This window comes from Takifugu flavidus, chromosome 21 (genome assembly GCF_003711565.1).
Source record: "Takifugu flavidus isolate HTHZ2018 chromosome 21, ASM371156v2, whole genome shotgun sequence".
Taxonomy (NCBI): Eukaryota; Metazoa; Chordata; class Actinopteri; order Tetraodontiformes; family Tetraodontidae; genus Takifugu; species Takifugu flavidus.
This window is the reverse complement of record NC_079540.1, coordinates 10,948,123-10,971,895: the sequence shown is the minus strand read 5'-3', so window position 1 is coordinate 10,971,895 and position 23,773 is coordinate 10,948,123. Positions and strand designations below refer to the sequence as shown.

The window sequence follows — 23,773 nt, the reverse complement described above, 5'->3', positions numbered from 1 at the left end:
TCCAAACCAAACTGCTCCAGGAATCAAACAGTCTTTAAAACCACAACCACGCCTCAGAGATGGCCGCAGAGGAACCTTCAGAGGAATCTGCCAAAGAACCTGCAGAGAAATCTGCCAAAGAACCTTCAGAAGAACCTGCAGAAGAACCTTCAGAGGAATCTGCCAAAGAACCTTCAGAAGAACCTTCAGAGGAATCTGCCAAAGAACCTGCAGAGGAACCTTCAGAAGAACCTGCAGAGGAACCTTCAGAAGAACCTGCAGAAGAACCTTCAGAGGAATCTGCCGAGGAACCTTCCAGAGAACCTGTAGAAGGACCTTCAAGGGAACCTGAGTGATGAGATGTTGCCTCTGAACAGAGCAGCTGGCAGCCTGATGAGGACCATCTGGCTGAACGACAGAACAACACCAGCGTTTGAGACTGACATGGTCCCACCAGCACTAGGACCAGTATCAGGCCAGAGCCAATTGTCAAACCAGTCCAAGAACTAACAACAAAAACCATGGCAGCCAGTACATTAGATTTACCCTCCTTCACTTTTCTTTTGTTTATGCTACCATTTAACATTCCAGTTAGTCCAGTTATTTCAGTTACTTTCCTCTTTCCTTATTCACACAAAGAGGACCTGAACTTGATGCTTTTCTTTTCCACCGTTGCAGTGATCCTTACTGGTACCAGAACCACTCTTATACCAGGAGTAAGGTCCCAGTATAACCAGTCCACCTATCCTCTCTGTCCCAGAGAACATCATCACACTGGTTCTACTGGTTCAACCCCCAGATGAGCTGGTGATGCCTCCAGAGATGATGGTGAAGGGCAAAGGTCAAGACAAGTAACAAGATAAATAAATTCATTTGGTCTCCTTGCATGACACACACACACACACACACACACACACCCCAGTGAGTTTGTTAAGTGTCAGCATTAAATCTAGATTTCAGCGCACGTGTGAACCGGATTAAGGCTCAATCAGAAGAGAGAACAGTCTTTGTCTCCGCCTGGTGGTGCACAGGCGGTACTACACCAGTCTGTTTCTCTCTAAAGCCTTTATGAAACACGAACGAAAGTCATGAACTCAAATGCAACGTTGATGGAACTGACAAACAGTTTGAGGAAGACTACATTGTGAGTGAGGTCCTGGCTGTGGCTAACCTTTAGGACATTACTGGATTTATGGAGTTTGTGAGTATTTTAGGGAGACTTTTTAAAAGTTCGGTCAAAGGTGACAGGAAGATGAGCGGGTAAACGGGGTGTGTTTTCAGATGTCTGGCTGGTTTTCACCCAGACCGTCAGTATTCCAGAGTAACCGGTCATTAATCCTCTCACCCTAAAACTGTCTGTCAGGAGGTCCAGAATGAGCTGCTGGTTCCCAGTCTGTCCCAGTCCAACCAGTAAGACTGGACACATTACACACAAAACAATGACAACAGGTGTGTTCGCATTTATTGTTCTTAGAAATCAGTAAAAAATAAATTACACTTTCAATCATCTTTTTAGTTCAGGAGTGTAGAAAACAGTGAGGAGAACATGGACGTCCACAGGTGACTCACAGCCGATCAATAACAAATCAATGCGTTTCTGTACTGGAGCGGGGGACAAACGTCACCATCAAACAACAGAAAAATTCATCATTTTCAGTCTGGAACACAAAATTTACTGAGAAAAGCAGGTTAAATAACTGAATAAACGGATACATGAAAAATACACAAAAACATGCAGAACTGTGCATAAATAACAAAAAAGGAAACCAAGCTGGAATTTTGACTCCAGGCGACGTTTCCATGATGGAATTTAATAAAATCTTCAAACAGGAAGTGCTTCTGATCCAGTTTGGAAGAACTGGGAGCAGTGACACCCTAACTCACCTTCTGGGAGCCAACCTAAGCCCCGCCTCTTTGGTGGAAATGCAGAAATTCAAAAAAAGGATCTGAGACTAAATGACGGAATCTTTGCTGATTCTTTAAAATAATCATGGTGCTTCTCTGAGGGGCGGGGCTTAATAAAAACACGATTTAGCTGCGCAGCTACGGTCTGTACGTCAGGCATTTATTGATGAGCCTGTGGCTGCAGAGGACTATGGAATCAGCCTCCACGCGCCCCCTCCACACTGCGTACACCACGATAGGCATCAATATCGTCTGGGGACAGTGCAGGGTCATCGGGTGCCACGGGACGAGGTGCTGGGTAGTTGGGCTGATAGTATCGGTACGGGTCATCCTCCTCCACCTCGCCGTAGTTCGGGAAGATGTTGGCCGGCAATTGGACTGGGGGGACAGCGCCGCCATCAGTGACATCCTCTGTGTAGCCAAACCAAGCGGCAGGAAGAACCAAAGCAGCACGCCAGTCAGAGAGGCACAGAATCAGTGACCACCCAAAACAAAGATGGCTGACCACCACCTCCACCACCACAGGCAGCAAGGGTTGGTTGGACGTGTGATTGGGTAAACCAGACAGGAAAAAGGTCAGCAGTGAAAGGAAGGAGGGTGCCACAAAGGTCAGGTATAATCCCACCTGTTCCCAACCAAAGGTGCTTGACCCTCACCCTCCTCCAGACGTGGACAAGTGAATCAGTGAAATACCGGTTGGAGGTGAACAAATGAAGTAAAAGAAGCAAAGAACCATATGACCAACATGCTGTGGTAACCTGTAACATCAACACACACAGAACCCTGGAGCATGGAGCAGTTTGGAAACATTCCAACAATAAAAAGATTCATGAGCCTTTGTTGTCCAGTTGTCCTAACCCTACCCCTACTGCTAACCCTAACCCTTACCCCTATCACTAACCCTACCCCATCACTAACCCTACCCCCACTGCTAACCCTAACCCTTACCCCTATCACTAACCCCTAACCTACCCCTATCACTAACCCTAACCCTACCCCTATCACTAACACTACCCCATCACTAACCCTACCCTACCCCTATCACTAACCCTACCCCTAACCCTTACCCCTAATCACTAACCCTACCCCATCACTAACCCTACCCCTACTGCTAACCCTAACCCTTACCCCTATCACTAACCCTACCCCTTACCCCATCACTAACCCTACCCCTATCACTAACACTACCCCATCACTAACACTACCCCATCACTAACACTACCCCATCACTAACCCTACCCCATCACTAACACTACCCCATCACTAACACTACTCCTATCACTAACCCTACCCCTTACCCCATCACTAACACTAACCCCATCACTAACCCTACCCCATCACTAACCCTACCCCTATCACTAACCCTACCCCTTACCCCATCACTAACCCTAACCCTAACCATATCACTAACCCTACCCCTATCACTAACACGACCCCATCACTAACCCTACCCCTATCACTAACCCCTACCCCTTACCCTACCCCTATCACTAACCCTAACCCTATCACTAACCCTACCCCTATCACTAACCCTACCCCTTACCCCATCACTAACCCTAACCCTATCACTAACCCTACCCCTATCACTAACACGACCCCATCACTAACCCTACCCCTATCACTAACCCTAACCCTACCCCTAACCCTATTCTTAACCTTACCACTAGGCCAAACCCTACCCCTACTCCTAACCCTTAACCCCATGCATATTTAGGCAGTATTTGCACTTTCATGTAAATATCTTCCTGTTTCGTGCATTAGAAGGTTTGGGTGAAGATCCAGCAGAGATACCAGAGAGAAGAACAAAGTTCCTTCAACAACCAGAGAGAATCCTCAGTCATCAAGAGCAGAGACGAATGCAAATCAGAACTCCAGTTCTGGAGTTTCTGGAGTTCAGAAACACATTCAAACACTACTCTGATCAACTGGTAATGTTGACCAAAAGTTTAAAAACCCACGTTAGCTTTTTCCTTGTTCAGATAATGAAAACCATTGACCCCGTCCCAATCTGTTGCTGGGTCAAAGGTTATTCTTTTTATGGGGTAGGCGGTTGGAAAACTGCCCCATTTTTATGTAAGTAGGTCATTTTCATCACATTTAATGGGGGCATTTTTGTACCTTCCCGAGCAAATGTGTTAGCATCCTCAGGGGGACCTTATGTACCTCCAACATTGTAGCCCACACACGAGTTTGGATCGCAATAGCCGGGAGGTCCAGAAGAGCCAACAGGTCCAGGAACTCCGGGTCGTCCGGGGGGTCCTGGATTCCCAGGTCGGCCTGAAGGACCTTGGCTGCCGGGTCTTCCCTGCCCTGGAACACCTAAGGGGGCAAAGGATCTTGTAGAGTCTGGTTTATGAGCTCTGAACTGGATGTTTTTTTCTTACCAGGTGGTCCTGATGGTCCTCTGGGGCCTTGGAGTCCAACACCCTGAGATCCCTTTTCACCCTTTTCTCCGGGTGTGCCTCGTTCTCCCGGTTGACCATTCTGTCCATTCTGTCCAGGAAAGCCAGGTCTTCCAGGTGGTCCCTGTTCTCCTTGGGTCCCTGGAGATCCAGGCCTGCCAGGCTCTCCCGGTGGTCCTGGCACAGTTCGGATGGACGCTGGTGGACTGGGAACGTGGTTCAGGACGGCGCTGTAGCGAGCCATGTGACCTGATACGAGGAAGAACCATCATCAACACCTGAATCACAACCTCCATCTGATCGTCGTGCTACTGTGCTACAGACGTGGAACGGTTACTCACTCTGGATGAGCTGCTCACACACCTGCCGGGCGATGGCCTGGACCGACGCCGTGGACTGGACATCACCCTGAAGACCCCCCACAGAGGTCCATCATTAATGTTTCTGACCAACCTGAAGCCACAAAGAAGATAGTCCAAGTGCTAAGAACTCACCCGTTCACCCTTGTCTCCTTTACCTCCTGGTAGACCCTGAGGACAGAAAGGATGTGAACATTAACATGGGACCGACACAAAAACACACACTTGTCCTGCATCTTCTGAGCTCGGGAGTAACTCAGACTCCCACTGACATCACTTCCTGCTGCACCTTCAGACCAGTGACCACTGTGGTGACCTCTGGGCCTTACTCACCGGAGGACCCAGCTCTCCCTGTTTGCCAGTGGGGCCCGTGTTACCTGGGGCCCCTGGTGCTCCTGGAGTCCCCTGATGACAGACAGACAGACAGATGAGGGGGGTGAAGCTACTGATGAAAACATTTAGTGTCAGGAAACAGAGAATCCATCAGGTTCAGCTCATAATCCTGGTCTGCAACCCTCCAACAGGGGGCGCCACTCAGGCTCCTCCCGTTTAATTTTTACCCACATGAAGACCAAATCAGTGATCAATGACGGCAGCTTTTACTGCCTGATCGTGATCCTCGATCATACAAACTCACGATGGTTCCGGGTGGACCTGGTCTGCCTTGGGGGCCGTCTTTGCCTGACAGACCCTGTTGAGGGAAAAACACACAAAGAGTCCATCAACCAGGCAGCAGCACGGTGGAATCCAGGCTAATTCAAGCTAATTCAGCTTCTCACTCGGGGTCCTGGAGGTCCGTCTCTGCCGGCAGCTCCAGCTCGACCTGGAACCCCCTGAAGCAACGACACGTCAGACTATTAAAACCTTCTCAACAAAACATTATTACTAAATAAATACAGTAAATACAGTTCTGTTCACCTGTGCGCCCTGCTGTCCTGGCTCACCCTTCTGTCCTCGCTCTCCTGGACTTCCCTGAAGATTATTATTAATAATTAATCATTTCATTCTGTTGTCTTCTCACCTGAATGTGATCAATAGGTTGAATATTGATTAGTCATACTGCTGGGCCCATGATGGAGCGACCACTCGGGCCTTGGGGGCCTTGAGGTCCTTGAGGTCCTGGAACACCAGTTTCACCTACTGGACCAGCTGGACCCTTGAGAGAGAGGGGGGGGGGGATTCCTCAATAATCTTAAACATACTTGTTCTTTCGGCTCATTAAAGCTCATTTCAGTCATATGAAACTCGTCACCTGTTGTTTTTCTGATTTACTTTAACGATAAATAAGTTTGAAACGTGGTTCTGCTGCAGAATCAGCTGTTGACTCTGATGACGTTAGCTCGTTAGCATGCTGCAACATAACTTACGACTGGACCGGGCTCTCCACGGTCTCCTCTGGCTCCTCTGATCCCTGGACCGCCCTGTTAGACACAAATAACAACAGCTAATTGCTAATTTGATCCATAAACAAGTACAACAGGCTTCAGGACTGAGCCCAAGGTCAGAGGTCATCTAGACTCTGGGTCCGTCTGGCTGGTTGACCCAGTCAGTAATAAGAATAATACAGTTTATTTATTAGCACCTTTGTTGCACTCAAGAAGGCTCTACATGATAAAAATAGAAGATAACAGAGATAAAAGCTGTAAGTAAATAGTTCTGAAGCACATGAGTTCAGAGTTAATATGGATGTTAGCGGCTTTGCTCTTGATTATAAAGATCAAACAGTCAGTAATTAAGTGTGTACATAACTTAAAGATCAGTCATTTGGCTTGTAGCTACATCAGAGATGGTTCTAACAAATCAAAGCAGATGTCATGTGACTGCGCAGTCACATGACATCTGCTACATCTGTGAGTGCGACTGTGTTTGTGGACGGCTCACTGGTGGTCCGGGGGGGCCGGGGGGACCTTTGCTGTCCTGGGTGCAGGTGCAGGCTTTGGGCATGGCTGGACAGTCGGCCTCCTTCCTCTGGGGAAGAAAACAGGGAGAGCTGAGGGTGACCCCCCACTGTGATGGTGACCCCCCACTGTGATGGTGACCCCCCACTGTGACGGTGACCCCCCACTGTGAGCAGACCGGGACCTCACCAGTCCAGGAAGTTCGCAGCATTTGTCTCTGCTGGCCCACAAAGTGCTGCAGGCGATATCGAAGATCTGGAGCTGGAACTGAAGAAGACAAACATGAAGGTGAAACCCCGAGGAGCCGAGACCGGTTGGATTTGGCGTCCGCTCGTCCTCACCGGGGCAGAGTTGTCTTTATTCCCTCTGGAACGGACCATCCTGCCCAGAACCACCACCCCGTCCCTGCTGATGTTCCCCGCCGCGTTGATGCTTTTCTCCGCCACCATCCTGCAGTCGATCACCACTTTGGCGCTCGTTTTGCTGATGGCGATGTGGAGCTGCAAACCAGAGTTCCATCCAGAGCGACGTCAGCAACATTAGCATGTGTGAACGGATCTGAACAGGTGGAGCACTCAGTCATGTGACCTTGTGGAAGCTGCCGTAGAACAGCTTCTGGATTTCGGGTCCTTCGAAGGTGACGGTCTGGAACTCTCCCTTGTAGTCGTTGTTGAAGAAGGTCAGAGTTTTCCCTCCGTCTGGAGAACGTCAGCAGTAAGTTCAACAGATCGGATTCTCACTGCTGGTGGGTTTGAGGGAACTCACTGTCCACGATGACTCCCACCAGCGGCTCCTGGTTCTTGTCGAGGACCTCCCAGAGGGCGAAGGGTTCCTCTGGGGTGTCAGGCAGAAGCCTGAAGAGCAGCGTGATGGTGTAGTCTGAGGGCAACCCTTCAGGGTGGATGAACCTGCAAACCCAGACGGACCCAGGTCAGAGGTCCGGTGAGGTGTGTGTGACGGTGGTAACCGACAGATGTACCTCGTGGGCTGAGCCAGGAAGGCGTCAGCCTGCAGGTGGAAACAGGGGAAGCTGTTGAAGGTTCCAGGTACCATGGAGACACCAGAGACGCTGCTGTAGCGACTCTCCTCCAGACCGAACAGCTCCATCATTCTGAAACCTGGAGACACCGAACGTCAACGTCAGATCCTCTTTACGCTCAGAACGCCGCCGGCTTGGCTCGGCTCGGCTCGGCGCGCCGGTTCTCATCTCGTCATCGTGGGGAAAAAAAAAATCTCTATCATTTTTAACTGATCAAATCTGGAGGGTTAAAGTTGGACCTGTTACCTGGAGTGGCGCTGTCGCCCATTACCCCCGACGGACACGCTGAAACAAACACACATCCTCAAGTCAGCAGTCACATGACACATCCTGCCTTCTTGTAACCGTGGTTACTCACTGGCCGTAGCAGCCTCGCACACGAAAGTCACCAGCTCCTCCTCAATTTCTTTGAAGGCGTCCAGGTGGTCCACGAAGAAGACGTGTCTGGTACTGGGTTTGCTGGCGATGCTCACCAGCTCGCCGTAATCAGCGTCGGCGAAACCGATGGCGAACACGATGTAGCCTTTAAGGTAGGAGACACCAGGAAATAAGATCCAACAACCGGAGTCAGAGTGCAACGTCTGTCCGTCTGTCCACTGCTGATATAGTCCACAGACGCATTAGAATCACAAAGGTCAGAAGCTAACGGGAATTCAAACTCTGGCCTCCACAGTCCTGAAACATCCAGCAGGAAGCCTGAACTCTGACCTTCTCTCTGCATCTCCTTGGAAACCTTGTTGACATCATCCTGAGATCGGCCGTCCGTCAGCACCAGCAGAACTTTGGGGACACCTTTCCTGACCCCGCCCTCCTCTGTGAAGATGTTGTCCTTCACGTGCTGGATGGCCCGACCTGATTGGACAGAGGAAAAGCTCAACCCATCCCATCATGTTGAGGTGGATCCTGGTGAACTGATCTGCTAGCATCACAGCCTCCTCGGTGGATCAGCAGCAGGCTGAATATTGATCGCACGGGAACTGATCAACCAATGAGCTGCCACGTGAATCCTCATCTGAAAACTACGCTGGTAAACTCATGGAAATAACCTGAACGTAAAACATCATTTACAAAATAGTGCATGTTTAGAAAATAAGTGTGAAACAAAAATCTACAAGTTCCAACCAAACGGTGGAATAGTTGACTTTTGTTGGTTAATTTGCTTCACGAGTGCCTTGTAATTCGGCCTCCACACCACTTGGTGGCGCAGTTTTGTGTTTGCAAGACACAGTCAGCTCATTTACAAGGTTCTGGCTGCCGAACCATCTGTGTGCGTGAGAGACCTGTTTTGGTGTTTCCTCCCTTGTAGGAGATGCTGCTGACGGCCTCCAGGAGACGCTCTTTGTCGCTGTAGGAGTTGAGCTTGAACTCTGTTCGGGGGTCGTCACTGAACTGGACGATCGCCACCTGTCACATGACACAGACGCGTGTCACAGACAAAGTTCAGAGGTCAAATTTGTGTTGTTTTTAAAAAAAAATCAAACGTCTGTATTCAAGTCACATATGATCAGAGAGGCGTTAACAATGAGGTTAGCGAAGATCCGCCCAGAACCCTAACCCTTGGAGGCCGTCACCCCCCTGGTACCTGTGTGCCGTCTGGCCCAATCTGGTCCAGAGCCCCCACAGTGCTGGACAGGAAGCGGATGATCTTCAGGAAGTTCTCATCACCGATACTCCAGGAGCCGTCCACCAGGAAGACCAGGTCGGCTCTGGCTGCCTTACACACTGGACAGGAAGAGGAAGAGGAAGAGAGACAGTAAGAGAGAAACCCAAACTCCCTCCTTCCATTCCCACATCCCTCCGTTACTCCTGAAACTCTCCTGTCTGAGCAAACAGCCTAAACGAGGGTCTTTGTTCAGTCTGAGGGGAACATGAAGAACATTCTCAGGACGTGTGGACACATGTCCTGTACATGCTGCTTCCTGGAACTCATAAACTCTCTTCTGGATTAGTGGGGGTCATGGAGGTGCCAGTCTGCCTGCCTGCCTGTCTGTCTGTCTGCCTCTGGCTGTCTGATAACCTGCCTGTCTGATAACCTGCCTGTCTGTCTGTCTGCCAGCCTGTCTGTCTGCCTTTATCACAGCCTGCAAATGACACAAACCAACAAATATCAAATTATGTAAAAACAAAGAGTGAAAATCACTGAAAACTCAAGAAGAGACGTGAGTCACCCTCTTTGGGGGCGGGGCTGGTGGGCGCCGGCGTGGTGGTCGGGGGTCTGGTGGGGGGCGGCGTCGGCACGGGCACTGGGAAGAGAGAATCGACCAAAGGCATCATGGAGTGAAAACCTGCAATCACGAGCTCAGCAGTCGTAAAACGGTCGGTGCGCCGCAGGAGCCTCAAATTAAGTGAAACAGGTGAAACACATCTGTGATCTGAGCACCTGTCTAATTTGAGTCTGATGACAGGATCCATCACTTTATGATGGGAACATGGAGAATCTCTGTTCAGATTTAAAACAAAATAAAAACAACCAATGAAAGGCAACCGAGCGGCCAATCACATCTCTGTCTTTGATCCACGGTCCAAATACAGGTGAGTGTTGAGTGAGGTGACAGTATGAAGGAGACAGGTGACAATTACAGAAACGCTAGCATGGACATACGTGTTGTGGTCCCCACAGAGGCTGTAAATATTTCAGACTGCGACCAGCTGAACAGCAGCAGAGGCAGAGACGCGATGGTGCAGAGATCAAAGCTCTTTTTGATCGTCTCCTTGCTTTCATATTGCCATCAGACAGCTTGGCTCCATCGTTTGTCACAGCTAACATGAGGACCTTCTTGACTCAGTTATTTAAAGAGCTGATGTCACCTTTGTTCCTGCAAATCTGATTCAAATGTTTTATCCCAACAACTGAAGCCTCCAGGGTGGGGGCGGGGCTAAATGATCCTTTTACACGCTAAAAAAAAGAAGAAGCGATGAACTAGATCCAGTTTGAGGCTGCCTGCGATCCCGATGTGGTCCTTTGAAGCGTGAACTCACGTGTTTTCTCGGTGGCGGTGACGGCGGGTCCCTCGAAGCCGTCCTGCAGCTGAGCGTAAACGCTGATCTTGTAGCGCGTGTTGGGCGTCAGGTTGGTGAAGCAGTGTCGGCTGGTCCCTCCGCTCAGCCTCCGCTCCTGCTTCTGACCATCTGCAGGAGAAACAGAGTGAGTGAGTGAGTGAGTGAGTGAGAGAGTGAGTGAGTGAGTGAGTGAGTGAGTGAGTGAGTGAGTGAGTGAGTGAGTGAGTGAGTGAGTGAGTGAGTGAGTGAGTTCCCCATCAGGAACGTGTGGAGGAGCTCAGAGCTGAAGTCTGGTGTCCAGCAGGTTTGCACTCACTCAGCAGGGACTCGACCAGCAGCCTGTAGGTGCTGGCGTGGCGCTGAGGCTGCCACTGGGCGCACAGGCTGGTCATCCTCACCTGGTACGGCGTCAGGTTGCTCACCCCCAGAAACACTGGATGAAGAAAAGAATCAACCCTCAAAACGCGCTGCCGCCGAGGAACAGAGGAAACGCGTCTGAAGGTTGGACTCACGGGTCTTGGCCCTGCCCGACAGCGGCTCGCTGGGCCCGGTGCTGTACGAGGCGATGACCTTGACGCTGTACTCTGTCCCGCTCAGCACGTTGACCAGCAGCATGGAGCTCACGCCCTCCCCCACGAAAGTCTCCAGGGCCGGCCCCGGAGCTGCAGAGGGCACCGGATGGGAGTCAGGGATGGAACGCGTCAGCGTGACATGCAGAAAGAAAGTGTGACTCCATTTTGATGTCATTTCCTGTCTGACGTGGATCAACGGCTACGTAAACACACTTTCTGCAGCTGTGTGTGAGCATCTGCTGTTACCATGGTGACCAGCAGCTGGAAGACTGCAGGGAGCAGGAGGGTCATAAAGGTGGAGCAATATGGACGTTTAGTGTGTGTGTGTGTGTGTGTGTGTGTGTGTGTGTGACACACACCAGACAATGGCTGGTAAATGACCCTGTAGCCCACTGTCGGGGACGGCGGCGCATCCCAGCTGATCCTGAAGCGGTTGTACCATTCCTCAGATACTTGCAGGTTCTGTGGAGCCGACAGAGGAACTGCAGGACACGGAAGCAGGTGGTGAGAGAACGTGTGTGTCAGGAACATTGATGGAAAACCCAAAGTTCTTTCTCCGTCCAGCCTCTTTTAGGATTTAAAGGCTCCCAAGAAGAACGTACAGCTTATCGTGCGAAAGGTCAAAGGTCAGGTTGAACCCAATAGTGATTTAATTGATCTGTTTCTGGAATGTTCCCCCTGAATGTTGATGGAGATCTCGCCTCGTGTTTCATCCCAGATGACTGAAATCTAATTAAAATCTGAGTGGAACATTATAAAGAACAAGAGCAAAAAACACAGGGTAAAAAATACAGAACGTCTTACGTGTTCGGTCGATTTGCGTGGTTGTTGGCCCGTCTCCATGGTGATACACTGGTGTGACGTGGATTCTGTAGTCTGTGTCTGCCAGCAGAGGCTGCAGAATCAGGCTGTTCTGGCCAACAGGAAGAACCCTCTGAGGGAACAAACATCGTTGGCTGAAGATCAACAGGCGGGGAACAACACAGCCATCATCATTCAAACATCAGAAGATCAGGTGATCAGGGAGACAGGTAGGAAGGGAGGTAGGGAGGAAGGGAGGTAGACAAGGAGACTTGGTGGAGAATGAGGAAGGTCAGGAGTGTATTCAGGGAAAGTTTGATGAGAAGAAGTGGGACAGAAGAGAGCAGAAGAGAGCAGAGCGGCTTCAGGACATCCAGCGGGGATCATCTGGGCCCTTTTAATGTCCCCCCGTCCTCTTACCGTCTCCTCTTCCCCTCCATCGCTGCTGTAGCTGAGTCGATAATGTTGAACATTTGTGATGTCGACGGGCTGCCAGGACACACGCATGCTGAACGTGGTCTTCTCATCGATCCTGATGTTCCTCACAGCGAACCGAGGAGCTGCAGGAGCAGAGAAACACGCGTCTGACGCTCATGTTGAAGAGGCTGCTGATCTGATCTCTGATCAGCCAATCAATATTATTAGTTCTCCACGATTGCAGAGGCCCGTACCTTCTGTGCTGGTGGTTGTCGTAGCAATAGTTGTTGTAAACGTGACTACAAATGAAACAGAAAAGTGAACCAGCTAGTTGATGATGAAAGAGCCCATAAAAAGTCCAGTCAGGTGTATTTACCTGTGGATTCTACCAGGGTGACCTCATCGCTCTCCACCTCATTATTGTACATGGCAGCGAGAAGAACCTCGTATTCAGAACCGGGGCTGAGTCCTTTGATGACATAGGTGTTGATGTTTCTGTCCACCAGAACCTGAAGGAGAGCAGACAAACGGACACGTTTCTCAGCCAGTTCCTTCAAAATGTCCCAGATGAAGAAAAACCACACACATCCTCGGGGTCTCCTCCGTCTGTGGGCGACCAGATGAGGCGGTACAGCACCACGTCGCTGGCTGGGTGTTCCCAGGACACCCTGAAGCTATCTGTGGTGACGTCACTGCTCCTGAAGTCCAGCGGTTCTGGAACGTTCTCTGTGTGCAGTGGTTGAGGATAAAGTGAGACAGACAGACCAGCAGAGGACAGTGAGACAGGCAGCACGTTGAAACAGTATAACGCTGCCAACAAGGTCACCTGAAGGGCATTTTAGATAAAGGTGACGAGGTCGTACTTGTGATGAAGCTGTCGCTCACGGCCTCCGCCCGTCCCTCATCATACAGGGCAAACACTCCGACTGTGTACTCCGTCAGAGACGTCAGGTTCCTCAGCAGCCAGCTGGTCACACGGCCAACGTCCACCTGCTCACACAGCCGACACCTCTCACTTTTCACAAGAATGTGGCTGGAGTTCATTAAAGGAAGTGAGGTACGAGCTACTTCCTGTTTGCGCTCACTGCCTCTGGGTCTCACCTCGTTGGTCTGGACACCGTCCGCCTTCACATACATGATGCGGAAGCCGTTAACGGCGTTGGAGTTGGAGTTCCAGGTGATCCGTGCAGAGTTGTGGGTCACATCAGAAAGGCGTAGATCCACCGCTGGACTCAGAGGAACTGAGGTGGGGAGATGAGGACCACGTCAGTACGAGTCCACAACCAAATCATAGTTTCAGCAGAGCAGCGGTCAGGTTCTCCTGACGATCATCTGCACGGATACTCAGGTCTTTCTCTGGGGCTGCTCCCGCCCGTTGACAGAGGACACGCCCACCGCCACGGAGGCTCACACTGCTCATGGGCACCGATGTCGATCAACACGCAAACGGGCATGTAAAGCTGTGCTGGTCGCCTAGCAACAATGCCGCAGGACATCAAGAGTCGAGACTCACGTGTTGTCTGCTGGTTGGTCACAGGGTCACTGGCCTCCTCGCCATACATGGCGTACACAGTCACCGTGTACTCCGTGGCCGGGGTCAAGTCCTTTAGCTCCACCTCATTCACTGAGCCATCCACCTTGACCTGCGCGCACACACACACACACGCACGCACACACACACACACAAGCCTTTGATAACCCTTCAACACCATGAACCATCATGTCTGTAAGCAGAGGAGGAAGTGCAGCTTCTACAGAAGATAAAATGAGCAGGCCCATGTGGAACACCTGCTCACACACACATGCACACACACTCACCTCCTTCTCATCGGCAGGGTCTTCCTCCGTTAGGGGGGCGTAGAGGATCATGTACCCAGAAGCCCCTTCGGCTGCCTCCCAGCGAACAACCATGTGGTTGTGAGTGATGTCCCGCAGCTCCAGCTCCTTCACCACTGGGAGCTCCACTGCAGCACGCCAGGAACACAGAGATGGAATGTTTCACTTCCTTTCTGTCATTTTACTGGGTCATATTAGCACCTTATGGGGGGGGTCAGGGTCCTGAAACTGAAAAACTCACACGTGGTGGCGCTCCCTCTGAGGGCTGAGCTGGCTGAGCTGCGGTACACGGAGAAGACGGCGACCTGGTACTCCGTTAGAGAGTTCAGGTAGTTCAGCTCCACGCTGCTTTCTGTCCCCTGGACCACCTGCAGACAGACCCGGATCCTTGGTCAACGTGAATAATACATTCAACTAACCTTCACAAAACCGTTACAAAAAGCAGAACCATCAGAACTTGCCCCGTTTATCCAAATCTAATGGACCTACCTGACTTTTTGGATTGAAAGTTGCATCTCTGTTAAACTGCGTCATTACTAAATGATGTTTTAAGTGTGTTGATCAGCATCCAAACTCATATTTGACTGGTGTTACAATGGTTTTAATCACTCAGGTGATCTCCAGGTGTAAGACAGTCAAACATCAGCACCTTCTCATCAGGCTGTCCTCCACTGGCAGGGTAGTACACCACGCGGTACTTCTCCACCTGACCTGGCGCTTGCGTCCACGTGACACGGAAGCTGCGAGCTGTGACCTCTGACACCTGCAGATCACTGGGAGGAGACACAGCGGCAGGTGGGGGGGCGGGGTCGACTCTACCTGCAGCTGAAGCAGAAGAACAGCCAAGCCTTCATGATGGATTCAATATAAAATTACAGCTTTTGGTCCTTATTTTCCTGATCACATGACGTCATTATGACCTTTCATGTGCTTGTAGAGCGTCTCCATCCGCTCACAGATGGTCCTGGTGAGGAGGTCCACGATGTCGGCCATCACATTAAAGTCCTGGACATTGTAGACGTGAGTGTCTTCAGAGGATGAGGCGATGGCGTTCAGCTCGCTCTCGTCCGCGTTCTTCACACCTGAAGGGTGGAACCATTATTGGCTGAACTGAAACGCTGACACCGACCACGGTGCTGATGACCGATCAATAACCAATCGCCTGTCTGGCCTGGATGGTGAGTGCGTACCGATGGCAAACACTTCCACCCCAGCATCCCTCAGGCTCTGTGCGGGCAGAGTCACATCGTCCTGCGACTTTCCGTCGGTCAGCAAGATTCCTATCTTGGGAACGCCGGGTCTGGATCCGGACTCTGGTCTGAAGCTGTTCTCCAGGATAAAGGTCAGAGCCAAACCTGAGAAGAAGAGCTGGTCAGACCACCTGCTTGCATAAAGCAGCAACGATCAATGATTTAGAAATGATTGTTTCTGTTTTTCATCCTTGAAATCTGATGTCAGCTCTGAGATCTTCAGCTCTGGCCTCGTGTTTATGTTTGACCTCATGGCTGGAGTCACCAGCTGGATCCTGATTGGCCGAAAACATCATGTGATGGTTTTGAGGGCGTTCTCTACCTGTCAGCGTGTTCCCTCCCTTATATGGCAGGTTCTTGGCGGCGTCCATCACAGCCCCTTTGGTGGCATGAGTGTTCAGGTGCCACTCGATTCTGGGCTCTCCGCTGTACTGAGCCAGACCTGAGATGAACAGGTGATGTCATCATCATCATCATCATCATTATCCTGGTATCAAACACACTAGGAAACAGACTCACCAATCCTGGTCCTATCAAAGTCCACATCGAAGGCTTTGACCAGGCTCTCCAGGAAGGCCCTGACCAACCTGAAGTTGACCCGTCCGATACTCCAGGAACCGTCCACCAGAATAACAATATCTGCGATGGCTTCGGTCCTGCACATAAATGCTTCTGGAACTAAACACACAAACAACGTAGAGTCAAAGCGTCTGTAAACGGTGAAACGTTCAGGCCTGGAGGACTCCTGTTGGTGGGCTGCTCGGTTTAGATGTTTTTACACGAATTATTACGCTTTATTTTCACACTCACATTCAAAAATTCCACAAAACCTCCTCACAGACACCAGGAATCGGACCCGCAACCTTCTTGCTACGAGGTAACTTTGCTAAGTTTGACACATTACATCTTTTGGACACTAAGTTTATCTTTCACACACACACACAAACGCACACACCTGTGCACACACACACACCCACATGTGCGTGCATGACTGCACTCGTGCGTGTGCATTCTTCAGCCGCCTTCATTCATCACCCACAGAATTTACAGTGTATCGTAACAGCGTGATGTAACAGCGTATCGCGTAAACGAGTCTCTACAGCGTTGGAATTTGAGGCTCCGCCCCCTGGCTGTGTTCCAGGTGACACCTCTAATGATGATCTTCACTTTATGTCATCTCCAGCTCACATGACAGATTTATAAAAGCTTTTCTGGGGTTTAAATGGGATGAATGAAGCTGTTTCCAGAAGAAGGTGTTGTGGGTTCTAGCAGGATCTGTCCTAAATTAGAAGCCTGTTTATGGGATCTGCTTCCTCCATGTTCTGGGATCAGTCACAACATGCTTGAGAATAAATCACAGCAGAGTTGGTTTCTCCTTCAGAATGATGTTGTCTGACACCACATAGATATATAGAAGCTCCTCTGGGAAGATGGAAACCCCACAAATCTTCAACAAAGCAATTATTTAACTCTTTCATCTCAGAAGAGCCGAACCTTCTCCAACATCCTGGGAGTCTGGCTTTGATGTGTTCCAGGAAGGAGCCATGTGGCTTCTGGACACCAGCTACAGTGGACAGAAGCACTGCAGGAGAAACGTTCTAACAAAGACAGTTGTGTTCTGTCTGTCTGGACAGAGTCCACTTCACTTTAAGGGGCAGCTGTTGGAGAAGATCTGCTCATGTGGATCAATGTGACAGGTGAACAGGTGAATCAGCACAGCTGACAAGTTCAAAGACACACATCTTCCAGGTTCCCCGAGGTGACAGTCAGGTTAATCCAACAGCTGGAGGCCCACGAGGTCAACAACTGCAACAGGAGGTCAATCCCCACTGGGTCAAAGGTCAGATGCCTCTGAACACCATCTGACATTTTAACTGAGGGTCAAAGGGTCACCTGAGTTCACTAAATCACTATCATCCTTATTCCAGTAGAACCAGTTCCTTTCTCCCATCTGTCCCAGTATAACCAGTCCAGTTAGTTGATCTGCACCAGAATGGGACCTTCTGGACACACCTTTCCTGCAACTACCTACAAGTAGTTGACAAGGACATAAAATGAAGGTTCGGTTCAGGTGAAAGGGCCAGAGGGTCTTCTTTACTAGTCAGTCACAAACATTCCAGAATGAAGTTTTGTGAGCTGGTGTGTGTGTGTGTGGGGGGGGTGTGTTCAGTCTTATTTAGTGCCTTTGCCTTAAACATGTAAATCAGAATCTATGAGTTCCTCCAGATCTCCCTCAAGATGGATCAATGGATCACATTCTGATTGGGTTCATCGATCAGATCTGAGGATGCTGATGAGGACCACCTACAGAGTACAAGCCAAGGATGAAGGCAGATCTTCATGACTATATGACTGCAGCAGCTGCGGGAGGAGGGACACACTCATTCCTGAGGTACTGGTGGGAACACAGCAACAAAGGAACCTTCTAGTTCAGTCAACTGTCTGAGGTTCACCTCACGTTCTTCTACTGGACGTATGTGAGATACCTGCTGGTGTCCTTCTGAGACCTTTAGACAGAATAAGATGGTGGAACATTTGTCTTGATCCCATCTGAAGCAGCGCTGAGAATGTGAAGCTCCTGAGCAGATGGAGGTGAACAGGCAGAACGGAACTTCCATCACAACACAGAGAGCCAGACGGACGGATCCATCCGCTCTGCAGAGGGGATCCACAGATCCCTTTAGCTGCTAAACTCAAGACCCAGTATGGATTGATGTTTTCTCTTCCATGGTCCCGGGCGATCTACTGTCTGCCTATGGGTTGATTGGATCTGCATCTTTAACGAGCCCGATCATTAGATCCCACCATGGTAACACTGGGCTCCCCTTCTTGGAAAACATTGGAAGACTGAACCTGTTTGCATTTTGGGTCCGGATTCTGGCTTCAGCTTAACAGAACTATGAGATCACCTGACGTTTTTCCAGATGTCTTCTGAAGCACAGATCCATCGGTGAGATCACGTGGACCGAAGAATCGATCAAAGATCGGTAATCCTCTAAAGGGCTGAGATTTGACTGGGTGCAGATTTGGGTTTTTTTACTGGAAGCTCAATATGAGCCATTCAAAGAAGTCAGGAAGGACTTTGGGATCAGGACAGAACCAGAACAGCAGGAATTTCTGCTGATGTTTCCTTATGCTTGCTGGTTATTCCCAGTTCTGGAGGATTCGGTTCCTGGTGACCAGGTCTGCTCTGGTTTCTGACAGCTTGCTGCTGGTCTTCTTTCTAATGAAGAAGTTTAAAGATAAATATCTCAAATCTTCCGAACTGGTTGTCCAGATAATCTCAGATAATCCCAGATAACCTTGTAGACAGGTGTTTTACCTGCGAGGATCCTGACCTCCATCCACTGTCTCACCTCTCAGAACATTGACTGTTAATTGATCGGAGTCTGATTTCCATCCAGGAAATTCCCGATGGAAGCAGCTGAGAAACACGCTCGCCCACATTAGGGTCTCGTTCGCTTTGAGCTAAATTAGGCAACTCGGCGGTAAATGTGACTCAATCCATCCACCTCGCTCTGCTTGGATCCTGAGTTTAGATCTTTTTTGTGACCAAGGTTGAGATTTAAAAAGTGAGACTGAGTCCAGAGTTCTGGAAGACCCGTGCTGGTTCTCACCTGCTGAGATGCTGTTGTCCTCCTCAGTGGCGCCGCTGTCCTGAGGCCTCTGGGATTCCATCCTCTCCACCGCTGTCGGCTGAGCTGCTGGGATCAATTAGACATGAACGCGTCATTAATGATCACAGATGATCTGGTCAGGGAACTTAATGAAACAACATCCAACGAAGAAAGGTGACAGTGTCCGTGTTGCCACAGCAACAGTTGATATGAGCTGAATGTGAGCCTGAGGACTAGCCAGAAAGAAGTGTTACACCTGTGGAGTACCTGAGATTTACAGAGCACAGATGAGTCACAAAAACAAATGAGTCCGACTCCTTTAGTCTTCACCTTCATCGTTTCAGAGCTGCTAACCTGACTTCAGCTTCAGCTTCACATCTGTTTGGTGAAAGTACCTGAAAACAGCACTCAGGTGACTCCGCCCCTCCACCCGTCTCTTACCTTCATGTTTGGCGTGCAGGGGTCTGCTCTGCTCACTTCCTCTCACTGCGATGATCTGAAAGTCGTAGTCTTTGGAAGGGTCGAAATCCTGGATGAGTAGCTTTGCTTCCTGCTTTGATACCTGGACCTCCATCTGATCCCCACCTGGAACACAGACAGACACAGTCCAGGACTGAAACGAGTTTCCATCGTTTCTTGAAAAGACCGACGTGGTGTCAGAGTCCTGTGGGAACCGTTGGGATCCTGCTGCTTCTGCAGGACGGAAACAGTCAGGTGACCTCGGAGGAAACCTGGTTTCTTCCTGGAGTGGTGTTTGGTCACCGCCATCTTCATCACAATCATCATCATCGCCACCACACACATCATCATCGCCATCTCCTCATCGCCACATCATCACATCACCACATCATCATCATCGTGATCCCCACCATCCTCATCATCGCCACATCATCATCACACATATCATCACCATCATCACCACATCATCATCATCACCACATCATCATCATCACATCATCATCATCATCATCATCACATCATCATCACCACATCATCATCACAACCACATCATCATCATCATCATCATCATCACACCATCATCACCACATCATCATCATCACCACATCATCATCATCATCGCCACACCATCATCATCATCATCATCACTACATCATCATCATCACATCATCATCACCACATCATCATCATCACCACATCATCATCATCACCACACCACCATCATCATCATCGCCACACCATCATCATCATCATCATCCCACATCATCATCATCATCATCACCACATCATCATCATCATCACCACATCATCATCATCATCACCACATCATCATCATCATCACATCATCACATCACCACATCATCATCATCGCCCACACATCATCGCCACATCATCATCATCATCACATCATCACCCATCATCATCATCACATCATCATCCCACATCATCATCATCACATCATCATCACCACATCATTATCATCACCACATCATCATCATCACATCATCATCACACATCATCATCATCACCACATCATCATCATCACATCATCACCACATCATTATCATCATCATCACATCATCACCACATCATCATCATCGCCACATCATCATCATCATCATCATCATCACATCATCACCACATCATTATCATCATCATCATCATCACATCATCACCACATCATCATCATCATCTGGTGATTTGATGATGTTTTGGTTAAACATATAATAACAATTCAACAAAACAGGACATTTTGACTTCAGCGACCTGGAGCACCAGTTCATCATGTTGATCATGTCTTTACAAAAAAGAACATGAAGTCATCTTCATCAGAGCCACAGGAGACGATCTTCTTCTTCGCCCGGGGCTGCGCCGACGCCATGACTGGAGTTTGAAGCTGCTGTGATCTGTGCAGACTTGTTTCAGGAACCAGGCCAACAAGCTTTAGAGAAAATGTCAGGATGCTTTCAGCTTCTGTCAGAAGAGGAAAGAACGTTCTGTCTGCATGTTCTGCCCAGAACTCTGAAGGACATTCCCTGCACGCCATCTTAGTTTCCTTCCTCTTCAAACTCAATAAAATCAGTGACCAGTGAACAAAACTTGAAGCCTTAAGGTTTTGCTTAAGATGAAGGACTAGTGACATCAGCGCTGAGGAACATCTGGAATCACTGTCTACTTCTGCTCGAGGTTTCTTCCTGTTAAAGGCAATTGCTGCTTTTGCATGTATTCGTGAGCGGAACGTCCCGGTTGTTCCAGAGTGACTCCAGAGTTACATATTTCAGATGCTCGACATGTTTGAGTTGAGTCATGACAGATTCGGGATTGACCAGCAGATGTTATTTTAGGCTTTATAATTTTATGCTGACTCATGTCCTTTTTCGTTGCTTGTTTGTTCTTAGTGTGAGTCTTGTTATTCCCTCCTGACCACCAACGACCAACCTGATTTAATTAAATATTTGAAACCTTGATGTCAGTAACTGACGCTCGGCTGCAGGTGGCGCCAACAGCCGAGCAGCTGAAATGATTGAAAACTTGATCCCATCTCAGATGTGAGAGGACCTGTGGGACCAGACCTGGGGTCTGACCACATCCTGATACCAACAGACAAAAGGAAGCTCGGCACTCTCACCTGGCGCCGCTGCATAAATCACGCTGTAGCCATCAAACTCCCCCTTTGGCTCTTTCCAAGACACTTGTAGCTGGGAGGGGCTTAAGACTTTGGCACGGAAACGCCGTGGTGACGAAACTGGAAAGGAAGGCAACATAATCATCATCAGCTACAAATCCAAGAGAGGGGAGAGATCGAACCAACAACCTCGGTAACATTGCTCAGATCAATCCAGGGAATCCTCAAGATCTCTCTCTCTGTTACACTCCCAGTTTTATTTATTGGTTATATTAAATCTTTCTGATCTCTGCTTAGATCAGATTTAACATTGGTGAGTAAAGCTGTTTTTTTTTTACTGAACGATATTTGAGTGAGGTCATGATTTCAGGATTCAGGGATGTTATCTGCAGACAGAAGCAGGCGTGTTTGTACGTGTCATCAATCCTGTGTTCGGATTTTATCCAAACAGAACAGCTCAAAAGACATTCAATATGTTATTGAAGATGTGCAGAAAAGCTCCCTCAGCCAATCAGACGTGGAGCCAGAGACCTCAGAACTGTTAGCAGAGAGGAAACCCTGCATGAACACCTGAAGAAGAGGAACAGTCACAGGTCTGCAGTCCTCTCTGTAGGTTCTCAGCTCTTCTAGTCAGGGTTTCTTTCTTTCCCCACATAGTTGCTTTTGGCTGTCAGGCAGGAATGCTTGTAAAAAACCATATCCAATAATCCTGGAAACCCATCGGAATCTGGCCCCGCCCCCTTACCTTGGCCATGTGCAGCGTGTGGAAAGAGCCAGACAAGCGGCAGACATCGGACCAGTGTGACCCAGAACCACATCCTCAATCAAGTGTGAGCAGAACACCTGAGGCAGAAACACCAATGAATCTGTCCCATAACCACTGAAAACCCAACAATCATGTCCGAGAGGTCATCATCCAGGAGACGTTCTGGAGGACCCAAAGAGCTGAAAGGTCTCCTAGCAACAGAACCTGTGTGAGAAGCACTGATTAAACAGTTGAATCTGTTTTAGTTTGTTGGGAAGAATCAAGCCTTCAAGTCCAGACTTGCATATATGTTTTAATGAATATTTTAATTTAGCTGATTGTACTAAAGCGGTTTAACATTGTAAACAACTTCTATTGACAAATTAATTGTTGGCCCTGACTCGTAAAAATAAGTTGAAATTGTTGATTTAAATTCTTCTTTCAGTGAACAGCATGTTATTATTTACTTGAAAATATCTTGTTTTAATCCGGTTGAGTTTCTATAAACGCGGATTTAATATGAATGATAATAACAAAAGCTTTAAAAGTCGCGCGCACTCACCCAAAAGTTCCCGCCACAAATAATTTTTTCATCAACGATTAAAAATGTCCTTTGATTTATTTTTGTTTTTCACCTGAGCGGAAGTTGAGGTGAAATGAAACGTGCACAGGTGAGACCCGCGGGGCACGGGGCAGCAGTCGCGCGCCTGGTTCTGATCCTTTGGATTAGATGGTGTTTGTGGCAGATTCAGATGTTCTCCTACCTGCTGACATCCGTCGGACCCACAGCTGCAACTCCGTCCGTCCGCCCGCAGATCCACTCTGATCCACTCTGATCCACTCAGCAGCGGATCTCTGACACCCGTCCGTCCGCAGGATACCGGAACCGCCCAAGCCTTTCAAAATACAAGCCTGTTCAGGAGCACTTCAATAAAGAGGATTTATAATCATCAGGTCATGTGGGATTGGGGCAACATTTTCCCAATAATGTTGCATAATACGGAGCCCGTTTCCATAGAAACGGGTTCACAAAGGTCACTCAATGGGCTGATGAAAGCTGATGCTTTTCTTTAAGATATCAACTTTAACTGTCAGTGATAGTTAAAAGTGTTCAATCTGCACTTTTATTGCTGTTAATTTTGTCTTTTCTGAAGTTTGATCCAAAATATTTCTGCCTCATTCATGTTAAAACTATATTTTAAGGCACACATTTCTATTTCATGCTGAGCTAATTCATTTGGCTTTTTAATTTTTACAGCATTGCAGTTGAAACAGTGTTGAAAAAGAATAAAAACCGGAGACACTGATGCATATTTTCATTGGTTTGCAGTTAAACTTTATTGATGTGGTGGACAGGAGGTCCATCAGA

The 23,773-nt window shown here is 48.9% G+C and overlaps 1 protein-coding gene across 4 annotated transcripts; it reads right to left on the bottom strand.

Annotated features, from left to right (window-relative positions):
• Positions 1–1,424: 1,424 nt before the first annotated feature.
• On the bottom strand, positions 1,425–23,298 carry LOC130517965 (collagen alpha-1(XIV) chain-like). 4 transcript variants are annotated; one of them, XM_057020206.1, is made up of 47 exons: positions 23,169–23,298; positions 22,405–22,502; positions 21,663–21,779; positions 19,517–19,660; positions 19,076–19,162; positions 15,978–16,136; positions 15,781–15,900; positions 15,399–15,563; positions 15,129–15,290; positions 14,858–15,033; positions 14,450–14,576; positions 14,191–14,336; positions 13,886–14,015; positions 13,474–13,613; positions 13,236–13,362; positions 12,959–13,098; positions 12,749–12,881; positions 12,627–12,671; positions 12,376–12,515; positions 11,959–12,088; positions 11,514–11,636; positions 11,095–11,244; positions 10,899–11,015; positions 10,562–10,711; positions 9,751–9,825; positions 9,165–9,304; positions 8,863–8,986; positions 8,291–8,434; positions 7,941–8,105; positions 7,829–7,867; positions 7,523–7,661; positions 7,309–7,451; positions 7,132–7,241; positions 6,885–7,043; positions 6,733–6,810; positions 6,527–6,613; positions 6,013–6,066; positions 5,706–5,801; positions 5,564–5,617; positions 5,425–5,478; positions 5,283–5,336; positions 4,979–5,050; positions 4,781–4,816; positions 4,628–4,694; positions 4,269–4,535; positions 4,048–4,203; positions 1,425–2,295 (listed from the first exon to the last, which is right to left on the bottom strand). In XM_057020206.1, exons 2-47 carry the CDS (start codon positions 22,475–22,477, stop codon positions 2,081–2,083), a joined length of 5,529 nt encoding a protein of 1,842 aa, XP_056876186.1. In that variant the 5' UTR covers positions 22,478–22,502; positions 23,169–23,298; the 3' UTR covers positions 1,425–2,080. The 4 variants fall into 4 exon arrangements, with proteins under 4 accessions (XP_056876186.1, XP_056876185.1, XP_056876189.1 ...); XM_057020205.1 differs by having other exon boundaries at positions 23,040–23,244; XM_057020209.1 differs by having other exon boundaries at positions 1,425–2,262; positions 23,040–23,244.
• Positions 23,299–23,773: the final 475 nt, after the last annotated feature.

What these genes read in the sequence shown, in the direction of transcription:
- LOC130517965 (XM_057020206.1), bottom strand. Translation starts at nt 22,477, where the DNA reads ATGTGGTTCTGGGTCACACTGGTCCGATGTCTGCCGCTTGTCTGGCTC. An exon ending in GGACAACAGCATCTCAGCAG is followed by an intron (nt 16,137 to 19,075) that starts GTGAGAACCAGC and finishes TTGTGTGTTTAG; the next exon opens with TTCCAGAAGCATTTATGTGC. An exon ending in GCTCCATCATGGGCCCAGCA is followed by an intron (nt 5,618 to 5,705) that starts GTATGACTAATC and finishes AATAATCTTCAG; the next exon opens with GGAAGTCCAGGAGAGCGAGG.